Raw genomic sequence first — 19,590 nt, forward strand, 5'->3', positions numbered from 1 at the left:
TGAAATCTTGGCGGCATGGGGTATAAAATGCCAATAATAGTTGATTTGACCGAGGACAGATTTCAGTTGCTTCACGTTGGGGGGAGGAAGCAGGTTTTGAATCACCTCTACATACTCCTTAGAGGTGTGGAGGCCGCAGGCATCAATCATGAAGCCAAGATAACTGATCTCTCGCACAAAAAAAGTCACCCTTTTCCTTCCAGTAATGTAGGTTAGCCTAAAAAAAAAACTTGAAACAGCTGATTCAGCTTGTCCACGAGGTCCACCGCTTATGAGCCATCGACAATGACATCGTCCAGATAATTGGCTGCACCGAGTACCTGGCTTGTGAGGCGTCCCAAATAACGTTGGAAAATGGCATGGCCACTGGCAATGCCAAACGGGAGGTGGTTGTACCAGAAAAGGTCACATGGTGTATTGATGACTAGGCTCTGCTGCGATTCCTCATATAACGGCAGCTGCAAATAAGCATTGTGCACATCAGTTTGGGTGAAAATGGTTGATCCAGCAAGACGTGTGAGTATGTCATCCACCGATGGGACATGATATGCATTGATGATGGCCTGAGAATTGACTGAGACCTTAAAATTGCCACATACGTATAAAGCACCATTCGGCTTCTCGACTGTCACAATAAACATCGCCCAGTGACTGTGTGACAGGAGAAAGGATGCCTTCGCCTTGTAAGTGGTGAAGTTCCCTCTGGGGCCGGTTGCGGAGAGCAAAGAGGACTGGGCGGACCTTAAAAAAATAAAGAACAGCAGAGGGAAGATGTTGAACGGGTGCAGTGAAACCCTTCACCCCAGGTGTGGAGGATGAGAACAACGTTTTGTATTTGCTGAGCAATGAGGCAAGGAGGGTATCCAATGAGGGAATCGACACCGCCAGTACCGCGTACTGCACTGATAAACCCAGATGACCAAAAATGTCCACACCCAGAAGGTTAGTAGCACTGGGGGATCCGACCACCAAAAACTGAGTGGTCAAGGAACGACTGTTGTAAGAGATTTGTGTGGAAAAAACACTGTCAACTGATAGTCATTACTGAAATTGTGCAAGGCGCGAGTGAACAGAGATAAAGCCAGTGAACCCAAGCATTGGTATGTGGCACCATCCACAATAGAAATGGATGATGCTGTATCAATTTGGAAGACCACCGTAACATGCGCGACCTCCGAGGTAAGGAGAAAACGGGCACCCGACTGGGGAATGGTGGAGAATACTTGGCCGTCAATGGAATGCGAGGCTTCCAGGTCCAGAGGTGATGATTCGTGACGAGCTTGTGCGTCAGCTGGAAGTGTGGCATCTCTGCGATATTTCTGCGAAGTCTGACACACCACAGCGATATGGCCCACTCGGCTGCAAGCTTACTTCTTGCTCACCGATGGGGGCACTCTGACTGTTGGTGAGTCCAGAAACAGTCTGGACAGGATGGAAGCTGGGTGAAAGACTTCCTTCACAGGATGGCTCAATGGATCAATGAGACTTCCGCTCGGCGCTAGGCAACTGGCGAGATGTGCAAACAGCTGGATCAAGACGCGGTTGTTGTAGCTGGTGAAATTATTCAAACACGCAAATGATTGGCAGACAGGTGTTGAGGGATGGATCCTGTAACTTCAAAATATCAGCCCGTAGACCCTCATCTGGTGCATGAAACACCACCATATCGCGAATCGACGAAAAGGAATAAGACTGCTTGCAGGCAATGTTCATGTCTGACCTAGTGACTTTCAACAAGAAAAGACACTCTGATGGGTGGAGGTGACATATATTTGTGCATCAAAGTACTCAAAAAAGGCAGCCCTTAATATGGGTAAATGAGAGATCACGAGGGGACTGCTCAGGGTTCAATTGTTGAACTAAACGATACCCCTGTGGTCCAACTGTTGCTAAAAAAAGGCCCGACTTCGATTTTCGTCGTGGATCCCATGTACCATTAAATGTTGTTCCAACCGTTTGACATAATTTGACCATGCTTTGACAGACCTATCGAAAGCCAGAAACATTGATGGAGCGACGTGCCAAGTGTTCAATTTACCTGCAATGGAATCAACTCTATGAGCTACCTCTTGCAACACTGGGGAGTTAGGGCAGAATTCTGACCTTGTGAGTGTTGCCTGAATCTGCTGTAGATTTTCCACCAAGGACTGAAGAAGTTCCTCTGAGGAGGCCATTTCGTTTGAAAATGAAAGTTTTATCCTAATCATCAATAACTGTAGTGTCCTGTGGTCGGCAGGAAAAAAACTAAGTCAATTTGAACACACTTTATTTTAATTACAGAAAAATGCCTTCTTGGCATACACTAAGTTTTAAAGGGAAGGACAACAAGAAAACTCCACAACTCTTGTGCTGGCTAACCAGATAAAGAAACAAGACAATGGAAGAAAATACTGACCAAAATCTACTCTTCCAGTTACAAAATACAACGTGCTACTCCAATGCTATGGTGAGTGTATACAGTGCTAGGCCCGGCGTAAGTACTGGCTGGAGCTGTTCCTAGCGGTAGGTAAACACTGCCATTCTGACTGTCCAGGCATGCTTTAAGTCAGGTCGGCAGAGTGCTACATGAGTCATTTGAGTTCTGATTGGTGGAACAGTGTCACATGTTTTCTGGCGAACTAGTTCCATGTTTATTTAGAAAGCCTGTTATTGTTTATATCTGCTGGTGATGTTTCTTTCCACACTTCTTCAAGGAGGTTGGCAACCCAACTTGCCTGTCGGTTGTGCGGGCCCTCTAAATAAGGGGCTGCTGTGACACCATGTATAATGTTCATCTCCTTCCTGATGGTGTTGTGTCCCAGGATGTGTACTGTCTTCATTACTCTCTCAGCTCTCTAAATTACCTGGTGCGACGTATTCTCGATTTCTGGTTTGCAGCCAAACAGATGGGGACTCATTTCAGACCACAAAGGCTCAGTTTTTTGTGGAAAATTTAGAGGACAAGTTTGCAGTAGTTGAGGGCATGTCTAAAATGAGGTCTGGAGCAGTCCTCATGCAGACAGCATCCCCAGCACAGTCATGGGCATTGCTTGCTTGTGACAAGCTCGGTGATGCTGCAGTCTCCATTACGCCTCATAAGAGCCTCAATATGGTTCAGGGGCTTATTTTTCATCGTGACCTGTTGTTGCAGTCTGACGACGAGCTCCATGCAAATCTGGAATGGCGTGGTGTGCACTTTGTACGACATGTCTTCGGGGGACCTAAAGATAGTAGGGTCTCCACCGGGTGCCTTCATCTTGGCTTTCGAGGGAGACACCCTGCCCTAGAAGGTCAAGGTGGCGATATATCAATGTGATGTTAGGCCTTATGTCCCTCCTCCCATGCGCTGCTTTAAGTGCTGGAGGTTTGGGCACATGTCATCGAGATGTGACACCAACCCTACCTGTCGGGATTATGGACGTGCCTCCCACCCCAATGTCCCGTGTTCGCCGCCCCCCTGTTTGTGTCAACTGTGGACAGAAACATTCACCTTGCTCGTCAGACTGCGGGGTTTATCAAAAAGAACGTAAGATTATGGAGTATAAGACCTTGGACAGGCTCACTTACACAGAGGCCAAATGCAAGTACGAACGACTTCACCCTGTGCGCATTTCATCAACGTTTGGTGCAGCAGCTTCGATGTCGCCATCTCTGGCGATGAGCCCCCAAGCTCAGCCACTTCTTGTGGGCCTCCAGCCCGGCCGTCTATTCCTGCCCCCCCAGGTAGTTGGGGGAACACCCTCTTCCGTTGTTCCCCTGTTATCAACATCGGGAGTAACAACCCCTCCTTCTTGGGGACTTCAGTCCCCACCTCTGAGCCGGAGAAGTGCCTGCCTCCTCCGGCTCCCCTCACGCAGAAGGGATCTCTTGGTGCCCTCCCTTCCACGGTTTCTGCCCCTCCAGATGTCAGCCAGTGGCTGAAGAAGCCACCACCTGAGGCCGTAGGGCTTCCAGGTCTTCCTCGGTCCATGAGACTGGGTCGGAAAAGCCCACCCAGCCTGATAAACCGAAGGACAAACGAGACCCTACCAAAAAGAAGAAAAAGCAAAAGGAGGAGGACATAGAGATAGAAAAGGAGTTCAACACAGTACCTGAAGATGATGTGGAGAATCTAGCGTCCACTGAGGAGCTAGATCTTGTTTGACCCGCAGCTCCTATGGAAGTTGATCAGGCTACTTTGCAATCAGTGGCGGCGAGCGCTTCTAAGGTGTAACCTATCCCCCCACCCCACGCCCCACCCCCACCCCCAGGTTCTCTCATGTCTTCACAGTTGGATACCATTATCCTTCAATGGAATTGCCGTGGTTTTTTCCACCACCTTGCTGAGTTGAAACAGCTTTTGTGCCGCTTCTTTGCCACTTGTCTGGCCCTACAGGAAACTTGATTTCCTGTTCGGCGGACCCCCTCCCTCCGTGGCTACTGGGGTTACTATAAGAACCGCGTAGAATACGACAGGGTGTCTGATCGTGTCTGTGTTTATGTTCTTGCCACTGTTCCTAGTGCCACAGTGTCACTTCACATGGCTCTCAAGACTGGCTGTTCGAATCTGGGCAGGAATGGAGCTTACCATCTGTTCCTTCTACCTTCCCCCGAATGAGGTTGTCCCTCTTGCCGACCTAGCTGCCTTGTTCGCCCAGCTCCCCCCCCCCCCCCCCCCATTCCTCCTTTTGGGGGACTTTAATGCCCACCACCCTTTATGGGGTGGGGCCCAGATCTCGGCCCAGGGTAGGAATGTTGAGGCTCTCTTGGCACAGCAGGACATTTGCCTCCTTAACACTGGTGCTCCCACATATTTTAGCCTGACTCATGGCACATACTCGGCCATTGTCCTCTCTCTTAGTAGCCCTGGTCTTCTTCCATACCTCAGTTGGAGACTTCACGATGACTTCTGAGGTAGTGACCACTTTCCTATCCTGGCTTCTCTTCTTCAATCCCAACCCCCTGACCAGCTGCCACGATGGTCTCTTCGTGGAGTTGATTGGGCAGCCTACACCTTAGCTACTATGGCCATTGCTCCACATCCTGGTGACATTGATTTGGCAGTGGACGAGGTCACTATGGCCATTGTTTCTGCTGCCGAGGCAACTGTCCCCTGCTTCTCAAGTACCCTAAGGCATAAGTCAGTCCCTTGGTGGACACCAGAGATTGCAGAAGCTATCCGGGACCACCGGCGAGCCCTGCAACGACACCGGCGTCATCCTTCCCTATATAATTTGGTTGCCTTTAAACGGCTGTGGGCCCGGGCTCGACAGTTAATCCGGCGGAGCAAACAGGACTGCTGGGAACGATATGTTGCCACCATAGGTTCTCGCACCTCCCCATCTCTGGTGTGATTGCAGGTTCGGCGCATTTTTGGCTTTCGTCCTCATGCGTCTGTCCCTTGCCTTTCTCTTCAGGGTACACTTTGTACTGACCCAATCGCCATCGCCGAACATCTGGCAGAGTACTTCGCACGTATTTCCGTGACAGTAGGCTACAGCGCAGAATTCCGTGCCATTAAAGAGCAGGCTGAGCGTACGCAGTTGTCGTTTCGCGCGCACTGTTGGGAGCGATACAACGCCCCATTTAGTGAATGGGAGTTCCAAAGTGCCCATACAGCTTGCCCCAATACCTCTCCAGGTCCAGACCAAATTCACAACCAGTTTCATCATCATCTCTCAGCGCACTGTCGGGGCGAATTACTCGCCCTGTTTAACCACATCTGGATGGAAGGTATTTTCCCAACTCGTTGGCGGGATAGCGTTACCATCCCGGTGCTAAAACCTGGTGCAGATCCGCTGGTGGTTAATAGCTATCGCCCTATCAGCCTTACCAACGTTATGTGCAAACTCCTGGAACGGATGGTGAGTCGGCGGCTCATGTGGATCCTTGAAGCTCGGGGCGTCCTAGCCCAGCAACAGGGGGGCTTCTGTCAGGGCCGCTCAGCGATCGACAATTTAGTCTTGCTAGAGTTGGCTATTCGTACAGCTTTTACTCGGCGAGAACATCTAGTTGCTGTTTTCTTTGATCTTCGGAACGCATACGATACCACCTGGTGCCATCAAATCCTTGCTACGCTGCACGAATGGGGCTTACGGGGTCCACTTCCGATTTTTCTACGGAATTTTCTCTCCAATGACTCCTTTCGGGTTAGAGTTGGCACTTATTTTAGCTCTGCTCATATTCAGGAGAACGGTGTCCCGCAGGGCTCGGTTCTTAGTGTTCCCCTCTTTTTGGTGGCGATTAATGGTGTTGCGGCTGTGGTGGGCTCATCGGTCTGTTCCTCTCTATATGCTGATGACTTTTTTTTCTTTACTACAGTTCCCCAAGCATCAGTGTCGCTGAATGGCGGCTGCAGGGAGCTATCCGTAAGGCACAGTTTTGGGCATCCAACCATGGTTTTCAGTTCTCAGCCTCTAAGACCCGAGTGATGCATTTTTGTCGGCGTCGAACGGCCCACTTCCATCCAGAGCTGTACCTTGCCAATGAACTCCTTCGTATTGAGGAGACGCATCGCTTGCTTGGCATGCTGTTTGATGCTCAGCTCACTTGGCCACCTCATCTTCGCGAGCTTAAACAATGGTGCTGGCGGCAACTCAACATCCTTCGCTGCCTTAGCCACACCGTTTGGGGGGCTGCACGAACAACCCTCCTACAGCTCTATAAGGCCTTAGTCCAGTCCTGTCTCGACTACGGGAGCGTGGTGTACGACTCAGCAGCACCTTCAGCGTTGCAGATCCTCGACCCGATTCTCCAATGTGGCATCAGACTGGTGACCGGTGCCTTCCGCACTAGTCCGGTGACTAGCCTTCTTGTAGAAGCTGGAATCCCTCCCCTGCAATTCCGCCGACAACAGTTGCTTGCGTTGTACATCGCCTGCATCCATGCCTCACCCAACCACCCAAACCGCAGGCTCCTTTTTCCATCTTCTGCACTCCACTCCCCATGACGGCGGCCTAGGTCGGGTCTCCCGATCGTGGTCCGCGTTCGTTCCCTTCTCTCGTCACTAGAGTCCTTTCCCCTTCCTCCATCCTTCCAGCCCTCTTCTTCTACCCCTCCTTGGTCCCTCCCTCGCTTACGGCTTTGCTTGGATTTGTCCTGTGACTCCAAGTCCTCCGTTCCAACTGCCAGTCGTTGTCAACAATTCCTGGCTCTTCTTGCCTCGTTTCACAGTGCAGATGTAGTCTACACCGATGGTTCTGTGGTCGATGGATACACTGGGCTTGCTTTCATCCACGGCGACTACATTGAGCAGCATTCCCTGCCTTGTGGGAGCAGTGTTTTCAATGCGGAGCTGGTTGCTCTATCGTGCACTCGCTCACCTTTCCTCCTGCCCTGGGGAGTCATTTGTCCAGGGTATATACGATCCAGGACATTTGGGAGATCCGGGAAAAACCCAGGAATTTTTTCATCTGGGAGAAAACCAGGAAAAACCCAGGAATTTTTTAGAATTCCGGGAACTTTTCCTTGTTGTAGTTACCAGTTAAATTTTTGTGATTTTGACTGGTAAGAACCAATACTCTAACGAAGGATATTACTGTATCCCGCTTCTGCAGTGCTCTCACATAAAATGAAATCAAAACGGATTCCTGTTGCCGGGAGCTACCAAATGAATTAAAATACGTTCGCATGATTACGGAAGGCTAAAATATTTTGTTAGTTTCAGGTTTTATTTCCACCTTTCAGACAGTCAGCTAAAGAGATTTGGCTTTTATTAATATTTTGCACTGAGGCAGTCAATTTATTTGAAACGAAGTGTTTAATTTCACACTGTTGGCTAGTTTCAACTGTTCGCTGCGTTTCAAGTGCATGTTTTCCATCTTCTAGCTCGCATGGTATTATGCCATAATAAAGAACCAAACATGAGATAATACAGTACTGGTACTCAAGAAAATTTACATCCGAATCCGGACATACGATTGTGCACTTTAAGCCGAATTATGCATTTTAGTATAGTTCACGAAATTCCGATGCTTCTGAAGTACCCTTGATGTCTTATTTCTTTTATGACATAATGTAAGATCTTATAATATTTTACACCTACGAACATGCGGGCTTCCTGCGTCATCGTAGCTGCACAGGTGCAGTGACGCCTGTTATCTGGCGCTCTCTGGCAACTGCTGAAATGAACCAATTTCTAACAGGTCACGGGAAGATATTGCGAATGGTGGTTCGAAAAGTGTTACTTTCAAAGTAAATTTCCTTTTACTCAAGATGAACTATGTTCGAGAATGTACAATGAATTTCTTAAATCACAGAGCATTTGACTCTCATTTAAAAATCAACTCTTTGAGGACGACCATGTAGAAGAATTTCGAGCCCAGAAGATTAGACATTTACGTCGTTATTAAAAATTTTACTGGCACATTTGTGTGATGTGTCTTAAAGTGTAACACGCACAAAATGATCAGCATTTTATGTGGAAGCTTACCTTCTCTTGCAGCTTATTAATCTTCAAGACTAATATTATTTGTGAAAGCTTTGTTTTTCTTCTATCAAAACTATGTATATTAATTTCAACCATTAACTTTTCTTTTTGTGTTCGCGCTACTTAAGAGTGATCTTGCTATTAGTTGACTACACTACGTGTCCTGTGCTGTCATCAGCTGCTGAGATCACATGACAGGAGCTATGACTGGCTTACAAAAGCGCGTCGCAATCTCGATTTCATTGCTTCGGAATGTAAGATGCAGTGTTTGGTGGAATTCGAATTTATACTTGCGTAAAACGAAGAAATGCAGCATACATGCTGGCCGGTGTGGCCGAGCGGTTCTAGGCGCTACAGTCTGGAACCGCGTGACTGCTACGGTCGCAGGTTCGAATCCTGCCTAGGTCATGGGTGTGTGTGATGTCCTTAGGTTAGTTAGGTTTAAGTAGTTCTAAGTTCTAGGGGACTGATGACCTCAGAAGTTAAGTCGCATAGTGCTCAGAGCCATTTGAACCATTTTTTCTCAGCGTACATGTTGCTGTACATCAAAGATCTTTCAAAAACGTGTTCCCCCCTGCACTGGGATTCGTTTTCTAAAGTGCCGGCAAATTCTACGTCTGTGTAGAAAACCATACACATTCTATGGATTGATAAGTTTTACAGTGCCGAGGAAAATTATACTGTCATTTAACACGGAAAAAGTGTATTTTCACCCCGGATGAAGTGTATTTTCAACCGGGAAATCCGGGAAAAATCCGGGATTTTTTTTTTCCCTTGTCCACGTATACACCCTGTTTGTCATATGCAGTGACTCCCTGAGTGGATTGCAAGCACTCAACCAGTGTTTCTCTCGGGACCCTTTGGTGCGCGGTATTCAAGATGCTGTTTCTGCTCTCGCTGAGTGTGGCCGGTCAGCGACGTTTGTGTGGACCCCGGGCCACATCGGCATTCCAGGAAACAAATGTGTCGATGGGTTGGCCAAGCAGGCCACCACTTCGCCACCCCTGGAGCTTGGTTTCGTGGAAAGAGACCTTCGGTCGGCCCTACATCGCAAGGTCCGCGATGTCTGGAGCTTTGAATGGTCGGTCTTGAACACGCCAAATAAGCTCCGCATGGTCAAATCATCCACGGCCGTATGGAACTCATCCTTGAGGGGCACACGTAGGGACTCAGTTGTTCTCTGCCGTCTCCGAATTGGACATACGCGATTGTCCCACAGCTATCTCCTTTGTCGTGATAACCCGCCCAAGTGTCGCTGTGATGCAGGGCTGACAGTGGTCCATCTTCTGATGGACTGCCCCCTTTTAGCCCCCTTGCGGCAGTCCTTTAATTTACCAGCTGCACTTCCTTTAATTCTCGGTGACGATGCCTCTATAGCTGACTCAGTTCTATGTTTTATCCGTGCAGCTGGTTTTTATCACTCGCTCTAGTGTGGGCGCTCTCGCATGATTTCTCAGGGTACACCCACTCCAGCGACTTAAATGTGACTTGGATACCAAAATAGTGTCTGTTATGGTAACAAGTTGTGTTGGTACCTCTGTCAAAGCTTTCCAGCTGGAGGTTATTCGTTTGTAGTTGAGTGGTTGAACTTTTACCTGATCCATCAACCACTGTAGTCTGTTTTACTCTTGTCAACTATTTGCTCTGCTCCTTTTAAGTGTCCTCTATTTTGTGTTATTACGGTATTCATTTTAGCTCTGTACCCCTTGGTGTTCCCTCCCTCTGGGTGCAGAGGTTACACTTTAACTGTATAGGCCTTTTACAAGTATGTCTGTTTTTAACTGGAGACTGATGACCTCGATGTTTAGCCCCCATCAAACCCCAAAACCAACCAACCAACCATATGGGTTCTCTTTAATGCTGACTGAGATGGTTTCACCTCTGCTGTCGTCCTTACCTCCCCATCATAAGGCAGTGTCGATGTGGCTGTTTCGCATACAACAGCAACCATTCTTTTGACAGCCAACAAAACCATCCCCATTTCCTCAGGATCCCACCATTCAAAGACGGTACCGTGGTGGGCCCTGGAGATCACTACAGCCATTAGAGATTGTACGAGGTGCATTCAAGTTCTAAGGCCTCCGATTTTTTTATCTCCGGACTGGAAAGAGATGGAAACATGCGCATTGTGTTAAAATGAGGCCACGTTCATTGTCAATACGTCCCAGAGATGGCTGCACCGTACGGCGGCAGATGGAATTGTACCGCCAGTGGCGAGAATGAGAACTGTTTTAAATACTTAAAATGGCAACGTTTTCCTTACTTGAACAGCATGCAATCATTCGTTTCCTGAATTTGCGTGGTGTGAAACCAATTGAAATTCATCGACAGTTGAAGGAGACATGTGGTGATGGAGTTATGGATATGTCGAAAATGCGTTCGTGGGTGCGACAGTTTAATGAAGGCAGAACATCGTGTGACAACAAACCGAAACAACCTCGGGCTCACACAAGCTAGTCTGACGACATGATCGAGAAAGTGGAGAGAATTGTTTTGGGGGATCGCCGAATGACTGTTGAACAGATCGCCTCCAGAGTTGGCATTTCTGTGGGTTCTCTGCACACAATCCTGCATGACGACCTGAAAATGCGAAAAGTGTCATCCAGGTGGGTGCCACGAATGCTGACAGACGACCACATGGCTGCCCGTGTGGCATGTTGCCAAGCAATGTTGACGCGCAACGACAGCATGAATGGGACTTTCTTTTCATTGGTTGTGACAATGGATGAGACATGGATGCCATTTTTCAATCCAGAAACAAAGCGCCAGTCAGCTCAATGGAAGCGCACAGATTCACTGCCACCAAAAAAATTTCGGGTAACCGCCAGTGCTGAAAAAATGATGGTGTCCATGTTCTGGGACAGCGAGGGCGTAATCCTTACCCATTGCGTTCCAAAGGGCACTACGGTAACAGGTGCATCCTACGAAAATGTTTTGAAGAACAAATTCCTTCCTGCACTGCAACAAAAACGTCCGGGAAGGGCTGCGTGTGTGCTGTTTCACCAAGACAACGCACCCGCACATCGAGCTAACTTTACGCAACAGTTTCTTCGTGATAACAACTTTGAAGTGATTCCTCATGCTCCCTACTCACCTGACCTGGCTCCTAGTGACTTTTGGCTTTTTCCAACAATGAAAGACACTCGCCATGGCCGCACATTCACCAGCCGTGCTGCTATTGCCTCAGCGATTTTCCAGTGGTCAAAATGGTCTCCTAAAGAAGCCTTCGCCGCTGCCATGGAATCATGGCGTCAGCTTTGTGAAAAATGCGTACGTCTGCAGGGCGATTACGTCGAGAAGTAACGCCAGTTTCATCGATTTAGGGTGAGTAGTTAATTAGAAAAAAAAAATCGGAGGCCTTAGAACTTGAATGCACCTCGTAGGTGGGCTCTCTAACACCATAAGCAGCACCCTACACTGGAGCACCTCGTTGCCTTTAAACAACTCCGTGCCTGTATCTGCTACTGCATAAAATGATGAAAGCAAGACTCCTGGAAACGCTATGTTTCCACCATTGGCTCATGTACCTCTCCATCACAGGTATGGACAAAGATCAGACGCCTTTATGGCTTCCAGTCCCTTGCAGGTGTATCAAGTATTTCCTTAGATGGTGCAATTTCTGCTGATTGCGACGCTTGCCAAACTGTTTGCTGTGCATTATGCTCGTGCATCTGCACCTGTGAACTACCGTCCCAGCTTTAAGCTCATTAATCAGTGAATGGAGTGAATGCGCTTATGTCTTGCTACCCACCACCTGTAGCCATATAATGCTCCATTAAGTGAATGGGAACTCTCCAGTGGCCTAGTCCATTGTCCTGATGTGGCATCAGGGCCAGACAGCATCCACAACCAAATGCTGAAACATCTCTCAGTGGATTGTCAGCATCACATTGCCTTCTTTAATTGGATCTGGAATGAGGATGAGTTCCCATCTCAGTGATGAGACAGTGCGATAGTTCCGGTACTGAAACTGAGCTCGAATCCCCTAGAGATGGACATTTATCACCCAATCAGCCCTGTTGATGTTCTCTGTAAGTTGCTTGAATGCATGTTGAGCATGCGGCTGTGTTGGCTCCTTGAGTGTCAGGGCCCTTTGGCTGCATCTCAGGGCAATTTTTGCAAAGGACGCTCCACTGCTGATAATTTAATTCACCTGGGGTCCAACATCCAGATGGCCTTTGCATGTTGTCAGCATCTCATCGTTGTCTTTTTCGACCCCCAGAAGGCCTATGACACGACATGGTGTCACCACATCCTTACTACATGACATGAGTGGGATCCCTGGTGTCCAATCCTGATTATTGTCAAGAAATTCCTGTTGCACTGTACACTCCAGGTTGAAGTGGGTGCTTCACTCATTCCTCCTCCTCCTCCTCCTCCTCCTCCCCCTCCCCCTCCCCCTCCCCCTCCCCCTCCCCCTCCCCCTCCCCCTCCCCCTCCGTTCCCCTCACTGCCAGGAGACTGTGGTCCTTCAGGGCTCTGTACTGAGTGCCCCCCTCTGCTAGACCTTTGCCATCAATGGTCAAGCGGTGGCTGTGGGGTCTTCGGTATCGCCCTCCTTATATGCCGGCAATTTTTGCTTTTTATTATTGCTCCAACTTCAGCAGAAGTGTTGGTGACACCTCAGCACATTTCACTGCCTCAGCATCACTGGCTGGGGTGTCCTTTTGAGGCTCTATGAAGCCCTGATTTTGTCCCAACTTGATTATGGGAGTCTTGCACATGGTTCAGCACCAGCTTCAGCATTGTGGATACTAAAACCCACTCATCATTGTGGGGTCTGACTTGTGACTGGAGCCCTCTGAAGTAGCCATGGAAACAGCCTATTAGTCAGGCTGGAGTCCCTCTATTACCTATCAGGCACCAACAACAGCTGCTGAATAACACTATATGTCGTTCGTAGCTTCCTTGCAAACATCCCAACCACTGTGTCCTTTTCGCTGGAAGGGAGCTCCACCACCCACGACAGTAACCCAGAACTGGGTTTACTATTGCTGAATGCTTCCAGTGTCTCTGTAGGGAACTGCAACTCCTTCCACTGTCGCCTCTGGTCGGGGAGACATCACATCTGTCCCTTGGCTTATGCCCCAACCACAGATTTGTCTTGAAATGTCATTTGGTCCAAAAGATTCTGTAGGTCACATAATTTTTTGCCGCCTGTTCTTGGCTGTCCTTGAGATGTATTCTGGTTCAGAAGTTGATGGATGAATAGACTTTGCATGCACACATGCATGGTGCGGTGAACTCCACTCTCTGTCAAATGGCTACAGTGCCTTCACCGCTGAATTACTGGTCATTAAATTATCTCTTAGCCATGTTCATTCTTGTACTGGCAAGAATATTCTAATTTGTAGTATCCCTGAGCAGCGTTCAGACTATAAACCCGTGCTACGCTCCTCACCCACTGGATATGGCTATCCAGGACTTGTCTCTGGCTTCCATCAGACTGGACAGTCAGTTGTTGTTTGGACCCCTGGTCATGTTGAGATTTCATAAAAGAATGAGCTGACTGGTTGGCCAAGCTGGCCACCAGGATGCCGATTCTGGAAACATGGGTCCCAGGACCGGACCTTCGCTCTTTTATACGCCATTGACTGCTGGAAGTCTGGAACTCAGAATGGTCTGCCCTGATCTTCCCAAACAAACTGAGGACAATTAAGGAGAGCACAGCCCGATGGCAGTCTTCCCTGCATGCTTCTTCCAGGGAATCCACTGTTCTCTGTTGACTTCGCATTGGCCACACGTGGCTGTCCCATGGCCACATTCTCTGGTGTGAGGATTCTTCTCACAGTGGATGTGGAGTCTGCCTGTTAGTGGCCCACTTACCCATAGACTGTCCTAATTTGGTTGCATTGATGAGGCATCTTAATCACCATGGCAGCTACCTCTGGTGCTAGCAGATGACGCCAAAGTGGCTGATCTGGTGGTACATTTTGCCTGCAAAGGTGGTTTCTATTAATTCCTGTAAGGTAGAGCTTTATGGCATCATTGACTGTCTGAGGGTTTAGTGGGGCACACTTCTCCTGTTCCTCCCCTCCAATCCCTCAGGTGTCCCTTGTTGGCCCTTGCTTGGTGGCCCATTATTGGCCTGTACCCTCTCCATCTTTTTGTTCTCTTTATTCTTTTTTGTTCTTGGTTTTAATGCATTGTCTTGACTGATCTTTTAACAACTTTTCTGGGCTTTTGTCTGTTTTTTTATTGTGTTATTGCCCCCCCCCCCCTCCCCCCATGAACCATGGACCTTGCGTGCTTCAGTGATACAGATAGCCGTACCGTAGGTGCAACCACAACGGAGGGGTATCTGTTGAGAGGCCAGACAAACGTGTGGTTCCTGAAGAGGGGCAGCAGCCTTTTCGGTAGTTGCAGGGGCAACAGTCTGGATGTTTGATTGATCTGGCCTTGTAACACTAACCAAAACGGCCTTGCTGTGCTGGTACTGCGAACGGTTGAAAGCAAGGGGAAAATACAGCCGTAATTTTTCCCGAGGGCATGCAGCTCTACTGTATGGTTAATGATGATGGCGTCCTCTTGGGTAAAATATTCCGGAGGTAAAATAGTCCCCCATTCGGATCTCCAGGCGGGGACTACTCAAGAGGACGTCGTTATCAGGAGAAAGAAAATTGGCGTTCTACAGATCGGAGCGTGGAATGTCAGATCCCTTAATCGGGCAGGTAGGTTAGAAAATTTAAAAAAGGAAATGGATAGGTTAAAGTAAGATATAGTGGGAATTAGTGAAGTTCGGTGGCAGGAGGTACAAGACTTTTGGTCAGGTGAATACAGGGTTATAAATACAAAGTCAGATAGGGGTATGCAGGAGTAGGTTTAATAATGAATAAAAAAATAGGAATGCGGGTAAGCTACTACAAACAGCATAGTGAACACATTATTGTGGCCAAGATAGACACGAAGCCCACGCCTACAGTAGTAAAAGTTTATATGCCAACTAGCTCTGCAGATGGTGAAGAAATTGAAGAAATGTATGATGAAATAAAAGAAATTATTTAGAAAGTGAAGGGAGACGAAAATTTAATAGTCATGGGTGACTGGAATTCGGTAGTAGGAAAAGGGAGAAAAGGAAACAAAGTAGGTGAATATGGATTGGGGCTAAGAAATGAAAGAGGAAGCCGCCTGGTAGAATTTTGCACAGAGCATAACTTAATCATAGCTAACACTTGGTTCAAGAATCATGAAAGAAGGTTGTATACATGGAATAATCCTGGAGATACTAGAAGGTATCAGATAAATTATATAATGATAAGACAGAGATTTAGGAACCAGGTTTTAAACTGTAAGACATTTCCAGGGGCAGATGTGGACTCTGACCACAATCTATTGGTTATGAACTGTAGATTAAAACTGAAGAAACTGCAAAAAGGTGGGAATTTAAGGAGATGGGACCTGGATAAACTGACTAAATCAGAGGTTGTACAGAGTTTCAGGGAGAGCATAAGGGAACAATTGACAGGAATGGGGGAAAGAAGTACAGTAGAAGAAGAATGGGTAGCTCTGAGTGATGAAGTAGTGAAGGCAGCAGAGGATGAAGTAGCTAAAAAGACGAGGGCTAGTAGAACTCCTTGGGTAACAGAAGAAATATTGAACTTAATTGATGAAAGGAGAAAATATAAAAATGCAGTAAATGAAGCAGGCAAAAAGGAGTACAGACGTCTCAAAAATGAGATCGACAGGAAGTGCAAAATGGCTAAGCAGGGATGGCTAGAGGACAAATGTAAGGATGTAGAGGCTTACCTCAATAGGGGTAAGATAGATACTGCCTACAGGAAAATTAAAGAGACCTTTGGAGAAAAGAGAACCACTTGTATGAATATCAAGAGCTCAGATGGAAACCCAGTTCTAAGCAAAGAAGGGAAAGCAGAAAGGTGGAAGGAGTATATAGAGGGTCTATACAAGGGCGATGTATTTGAGGACAATATTATGGAAATGGAAGAGGATGTAGATGAAGATGAAATGGGAGATATGATACTACGTGAAGAGTTTGACAGAGCACCAAAAGACCTGAGTCGAAACAAGGCCCCGGGAGTAGATAACATTCCATTAGAACTACTGACAGCCTTGGGAGAGCCAGTCCTAATAAAACTCTACCATCTGGTGAGCAAGATGTATGAGACAGGCAAAATACCCTCAGACTTCAAGAAGAATATAATAATTCCAATCCCAAAGAAAGCAGTTGTTGATAGATGTGAAAATTACCGAACTATCAGTTTAATAAGTCACGGCTGCAAAATACTAACACGAATTCTTTACAGAAGAATGGAAAAACTAGTAGAAGCCGACCTCGGGGAAGATCAGTTTGGATTCCGTAGAAATATTGGAACAGTTGAGGCAATACTGACCCTACGACTTATCTTGGAAACTAGATTAAGGAAAGGCAAACCTACATTTCTAGCATTTGTAGACTTAGAGGAAGCTTTTGACAATGTTGACTGGAATACTCTCTCTCATATTCTGAAGGTGGCAGGGGTAAAATACATGGAGCGAAAGGCTATTTACAATTTGTACAGAAACAAGATGGCAGTTATAAGAGTTGAGGGGCATGAAAGGGAAGCAGTGGTTGGGAAGGAAGTGAGACAGGTTTGTAGCATCTCCCTGATGTTATTCAATCTGTATATTGAGCAAGCAGTGAAGGAAACAAAAGAAAAATTCGGAGTAGGTATGAAAATCCATGGAGAAGAAATAAAAACCTTGAGGTTCGCCGATGACATTGTAATTCTGTCAGAGACAGCAAAGGACTTGGAAGAGCAGTTGAACGGAATGGATAGCGTCTTGAAAGGAGGATATAAGATGAACATCAACAAAAGCAAAATGAGGATAATGGAATGTAGTCAAATTAAGTCGGGTGATGCTGAGGGAATTAGATTAGGAAATGAGACATTTAAAGTAGTGAAGGAGTTTTCTATTTGGGGAGTAAAGTAACTGATGATGGTCGAAGTAGAGAGGATATAAAATGTAGACTGGCAATGGCAAGGAAAGCGTTTTTGAAGAAGAGTAATTTGTTAACATTGAGTATAGGTTTAAGTGTCAGGAAGTCATTTCTGAAAGTATTTGTATGGAGTGTAGCCATGTATGGAAGTGAAACATGGACAATAAATAGTTTGGACAAGAAGAGAATAGAAGCTTTCGAAATGTGGTGCTACAGAAGAATGCTGAAGACTAGATGGGTAAATCACATAACTAATGAGGCGATATTGAATAGGATTGGGGAGAAGAGAAGTTTGTGGCACAACTTGATTAGAAGAAGGGATCGATTGGTAGGACATGTTCTGAGGCATCAAGGGATCACCAATTTAGCATTGGAGGGCAGCGTGGAGGGTAAAAATCGTAGAGGGAGACCAAGAGATGAATACACAAAGCAGATTCAGAAGGATGTAGGTTGCAATAGGTACTGGGAGATGAAGAGGCTTGCACAGGATAGAGTAGCATGGAGAGCTGCATCAAACCAGTCTCAGGACTGAAAACAACAACAACAACCAACAACAACAGTTACACTTAGGCTCTCTGGGATTTGCCTTTTGCCTCCTTCCTTCGAAGACCGTTCCTGGTTTGCCAGTTAATGAATAAAAGGACTGATGACCATGCTGTTCAGTGTAGTCCCTTTCACTCCAAACTAGCCAACCACCCTTTGACACTGGAGAGACCATTGTGACACTTTTTCAGTCACAAGCCATATGTCCAGTGGATACACATTGTGTGTCCCTAATGCAGTGGTTTCCATTGCCTTCCATGTCCTGATGCCATCTATCTTTGCTGATTGTTCCACATTTAAGGGGCAGTTTCCCACCTCCAAGAGGAGGATGATTTCTCAAAGCTCTGTCCACTCCTGCACTCTCTTTGACAAGGCCATTGGCAGAACATGGGTGACTCCTTCCACCAAAAGTCTTCCATTTTGTTTACTAGTCAAGAATGCTGCCTCTAACCACAAGTAAACTAATTACAACAGTATAATACACTAAATAAAATTTCCATTCTTAGGGCAATCAGACTGTTTACCATTCCATTTTAAAGACCAGGTACAGATTATTTTTCGTAAGAGTTGTAAATGCAAGACTGTTTGAGTATACCATTGTAGCCTACTGCCTCACGGTCTGTTTTTGTATATAGAGAAGTCTGTAATATGCAGCCTGTTCGGAAATATTTGTACATATGTTTTACACTCTGATGATTAAATAGAATAGTAAGTAGTTACATAATAAGCCCAATACCATGTTTCATTCTTGTCATCTTTTTTCATTCATTCACTAGCACCTTTGATCTGACATATGCTAGTAATATGTTACTTTATTTTTCAGTCGTTATATGAGAAATGAATGTCTAAATCATAAATATTCACATGATGCCTTACTCGCCATCAGTCGTCTCATTGCAAACATAGGTAACAAGATGCAAGTATGCACCCAACGCTATGATCGACGACCGTATGGAGTGGGTCTTCTTGTTGCTGGTTATGACGTAAGTTCATTAATTACACGCTTTCTGTCTTTGGCTAATGTTCCAGTTTAGTACTTTCTTTTAAAATTTGTGGGAAATGAGAATAGCCTAACTTCTCACATATTTCAGACCTTTTTTCAAAAATCTTAATTCTCATATGACTCTCGAATTACAGTCCTAATTTAATAAATTTGGAATCTGGAGAACCACGGTGTTCCTTGGGAATTGAAATTTTTAATACAACCAGACCATGACGCTTCGGTAAAGTTTGAGCAGCTACCTACACTCGCACCATGACACCTATGTTGCTGCCACCTGTCATTTTTGCTCATGGGAATTAAGATGACAGAGTAAAAGAAGTTGCTTCTCACCTTATAGCAGAGATGCTGAGTTGCAGATAGGCACAACAAAAAGGCTGTCACAGAATAAACTTTTGACCAACGAGGCCTTGTCAAAAATAGACCCCCCCCCCCCCCCCCACACACACACACACACACACACACACACACACACACACACACACAAACCACAGTCCATGGCAGCTGAAGACATAAATGGAGGAAGTTTGCCAACACAGTGTGTGGTCAGTGTGTCAACAGTTAAACAGTTATTTTCAGCTGGCACAGTCCTAGTAGTTTGTATTTTTGTGTTGATGATAATTAAATACATTGAAGAAATTGATAATAATACTGTTGTATAAGTTCTTAATTTCAGAATACTAGTAATGGACAGAGAATGGAGTAAGTTACTGCCATGGATGA

The 19,590-nt window shown here is 46.4% G+C and overlaps 1 protein-coding gene across 1 annotated transcript in view; it reads left to right on the plus strand.

The window, feature by feature from the left end:
* Window positions 1-19,590, plus strand: part of LOC126412373 (proteasome subunit alpha type-1) — a 44,263-nt gene that overhangs the window by 17,178 nt on the left and 7,495 nt on the right. The window contains exon 3 of the mRNA XM_050081942.1: window positions 18,691-18,850. Within this exon, the coding sequence (XP_049937899.1) occupies window positions 18,691-18,850 (160 nt within the window). The remainder of the gene's footprint in view (window positions 1-18,690; window positions 18,851-19,590) is intronic.

The sequence above is a fragment of the Schistocerca serialis genome, chromosome 7 (assembly GCF_023864345.2).
Source record: "Schistocerca serialis cubense isolate TAMUIC-IGC-003099 chromosome 7, iqSchSeri2.2, whole genome shotgun sequence".
Lineage (NCBI taxonomy): Eukaryota > Metazoa > Arthropoda > Insecta > Orthoptera > Acrididae > Schistocerca > Schistocerca serialis.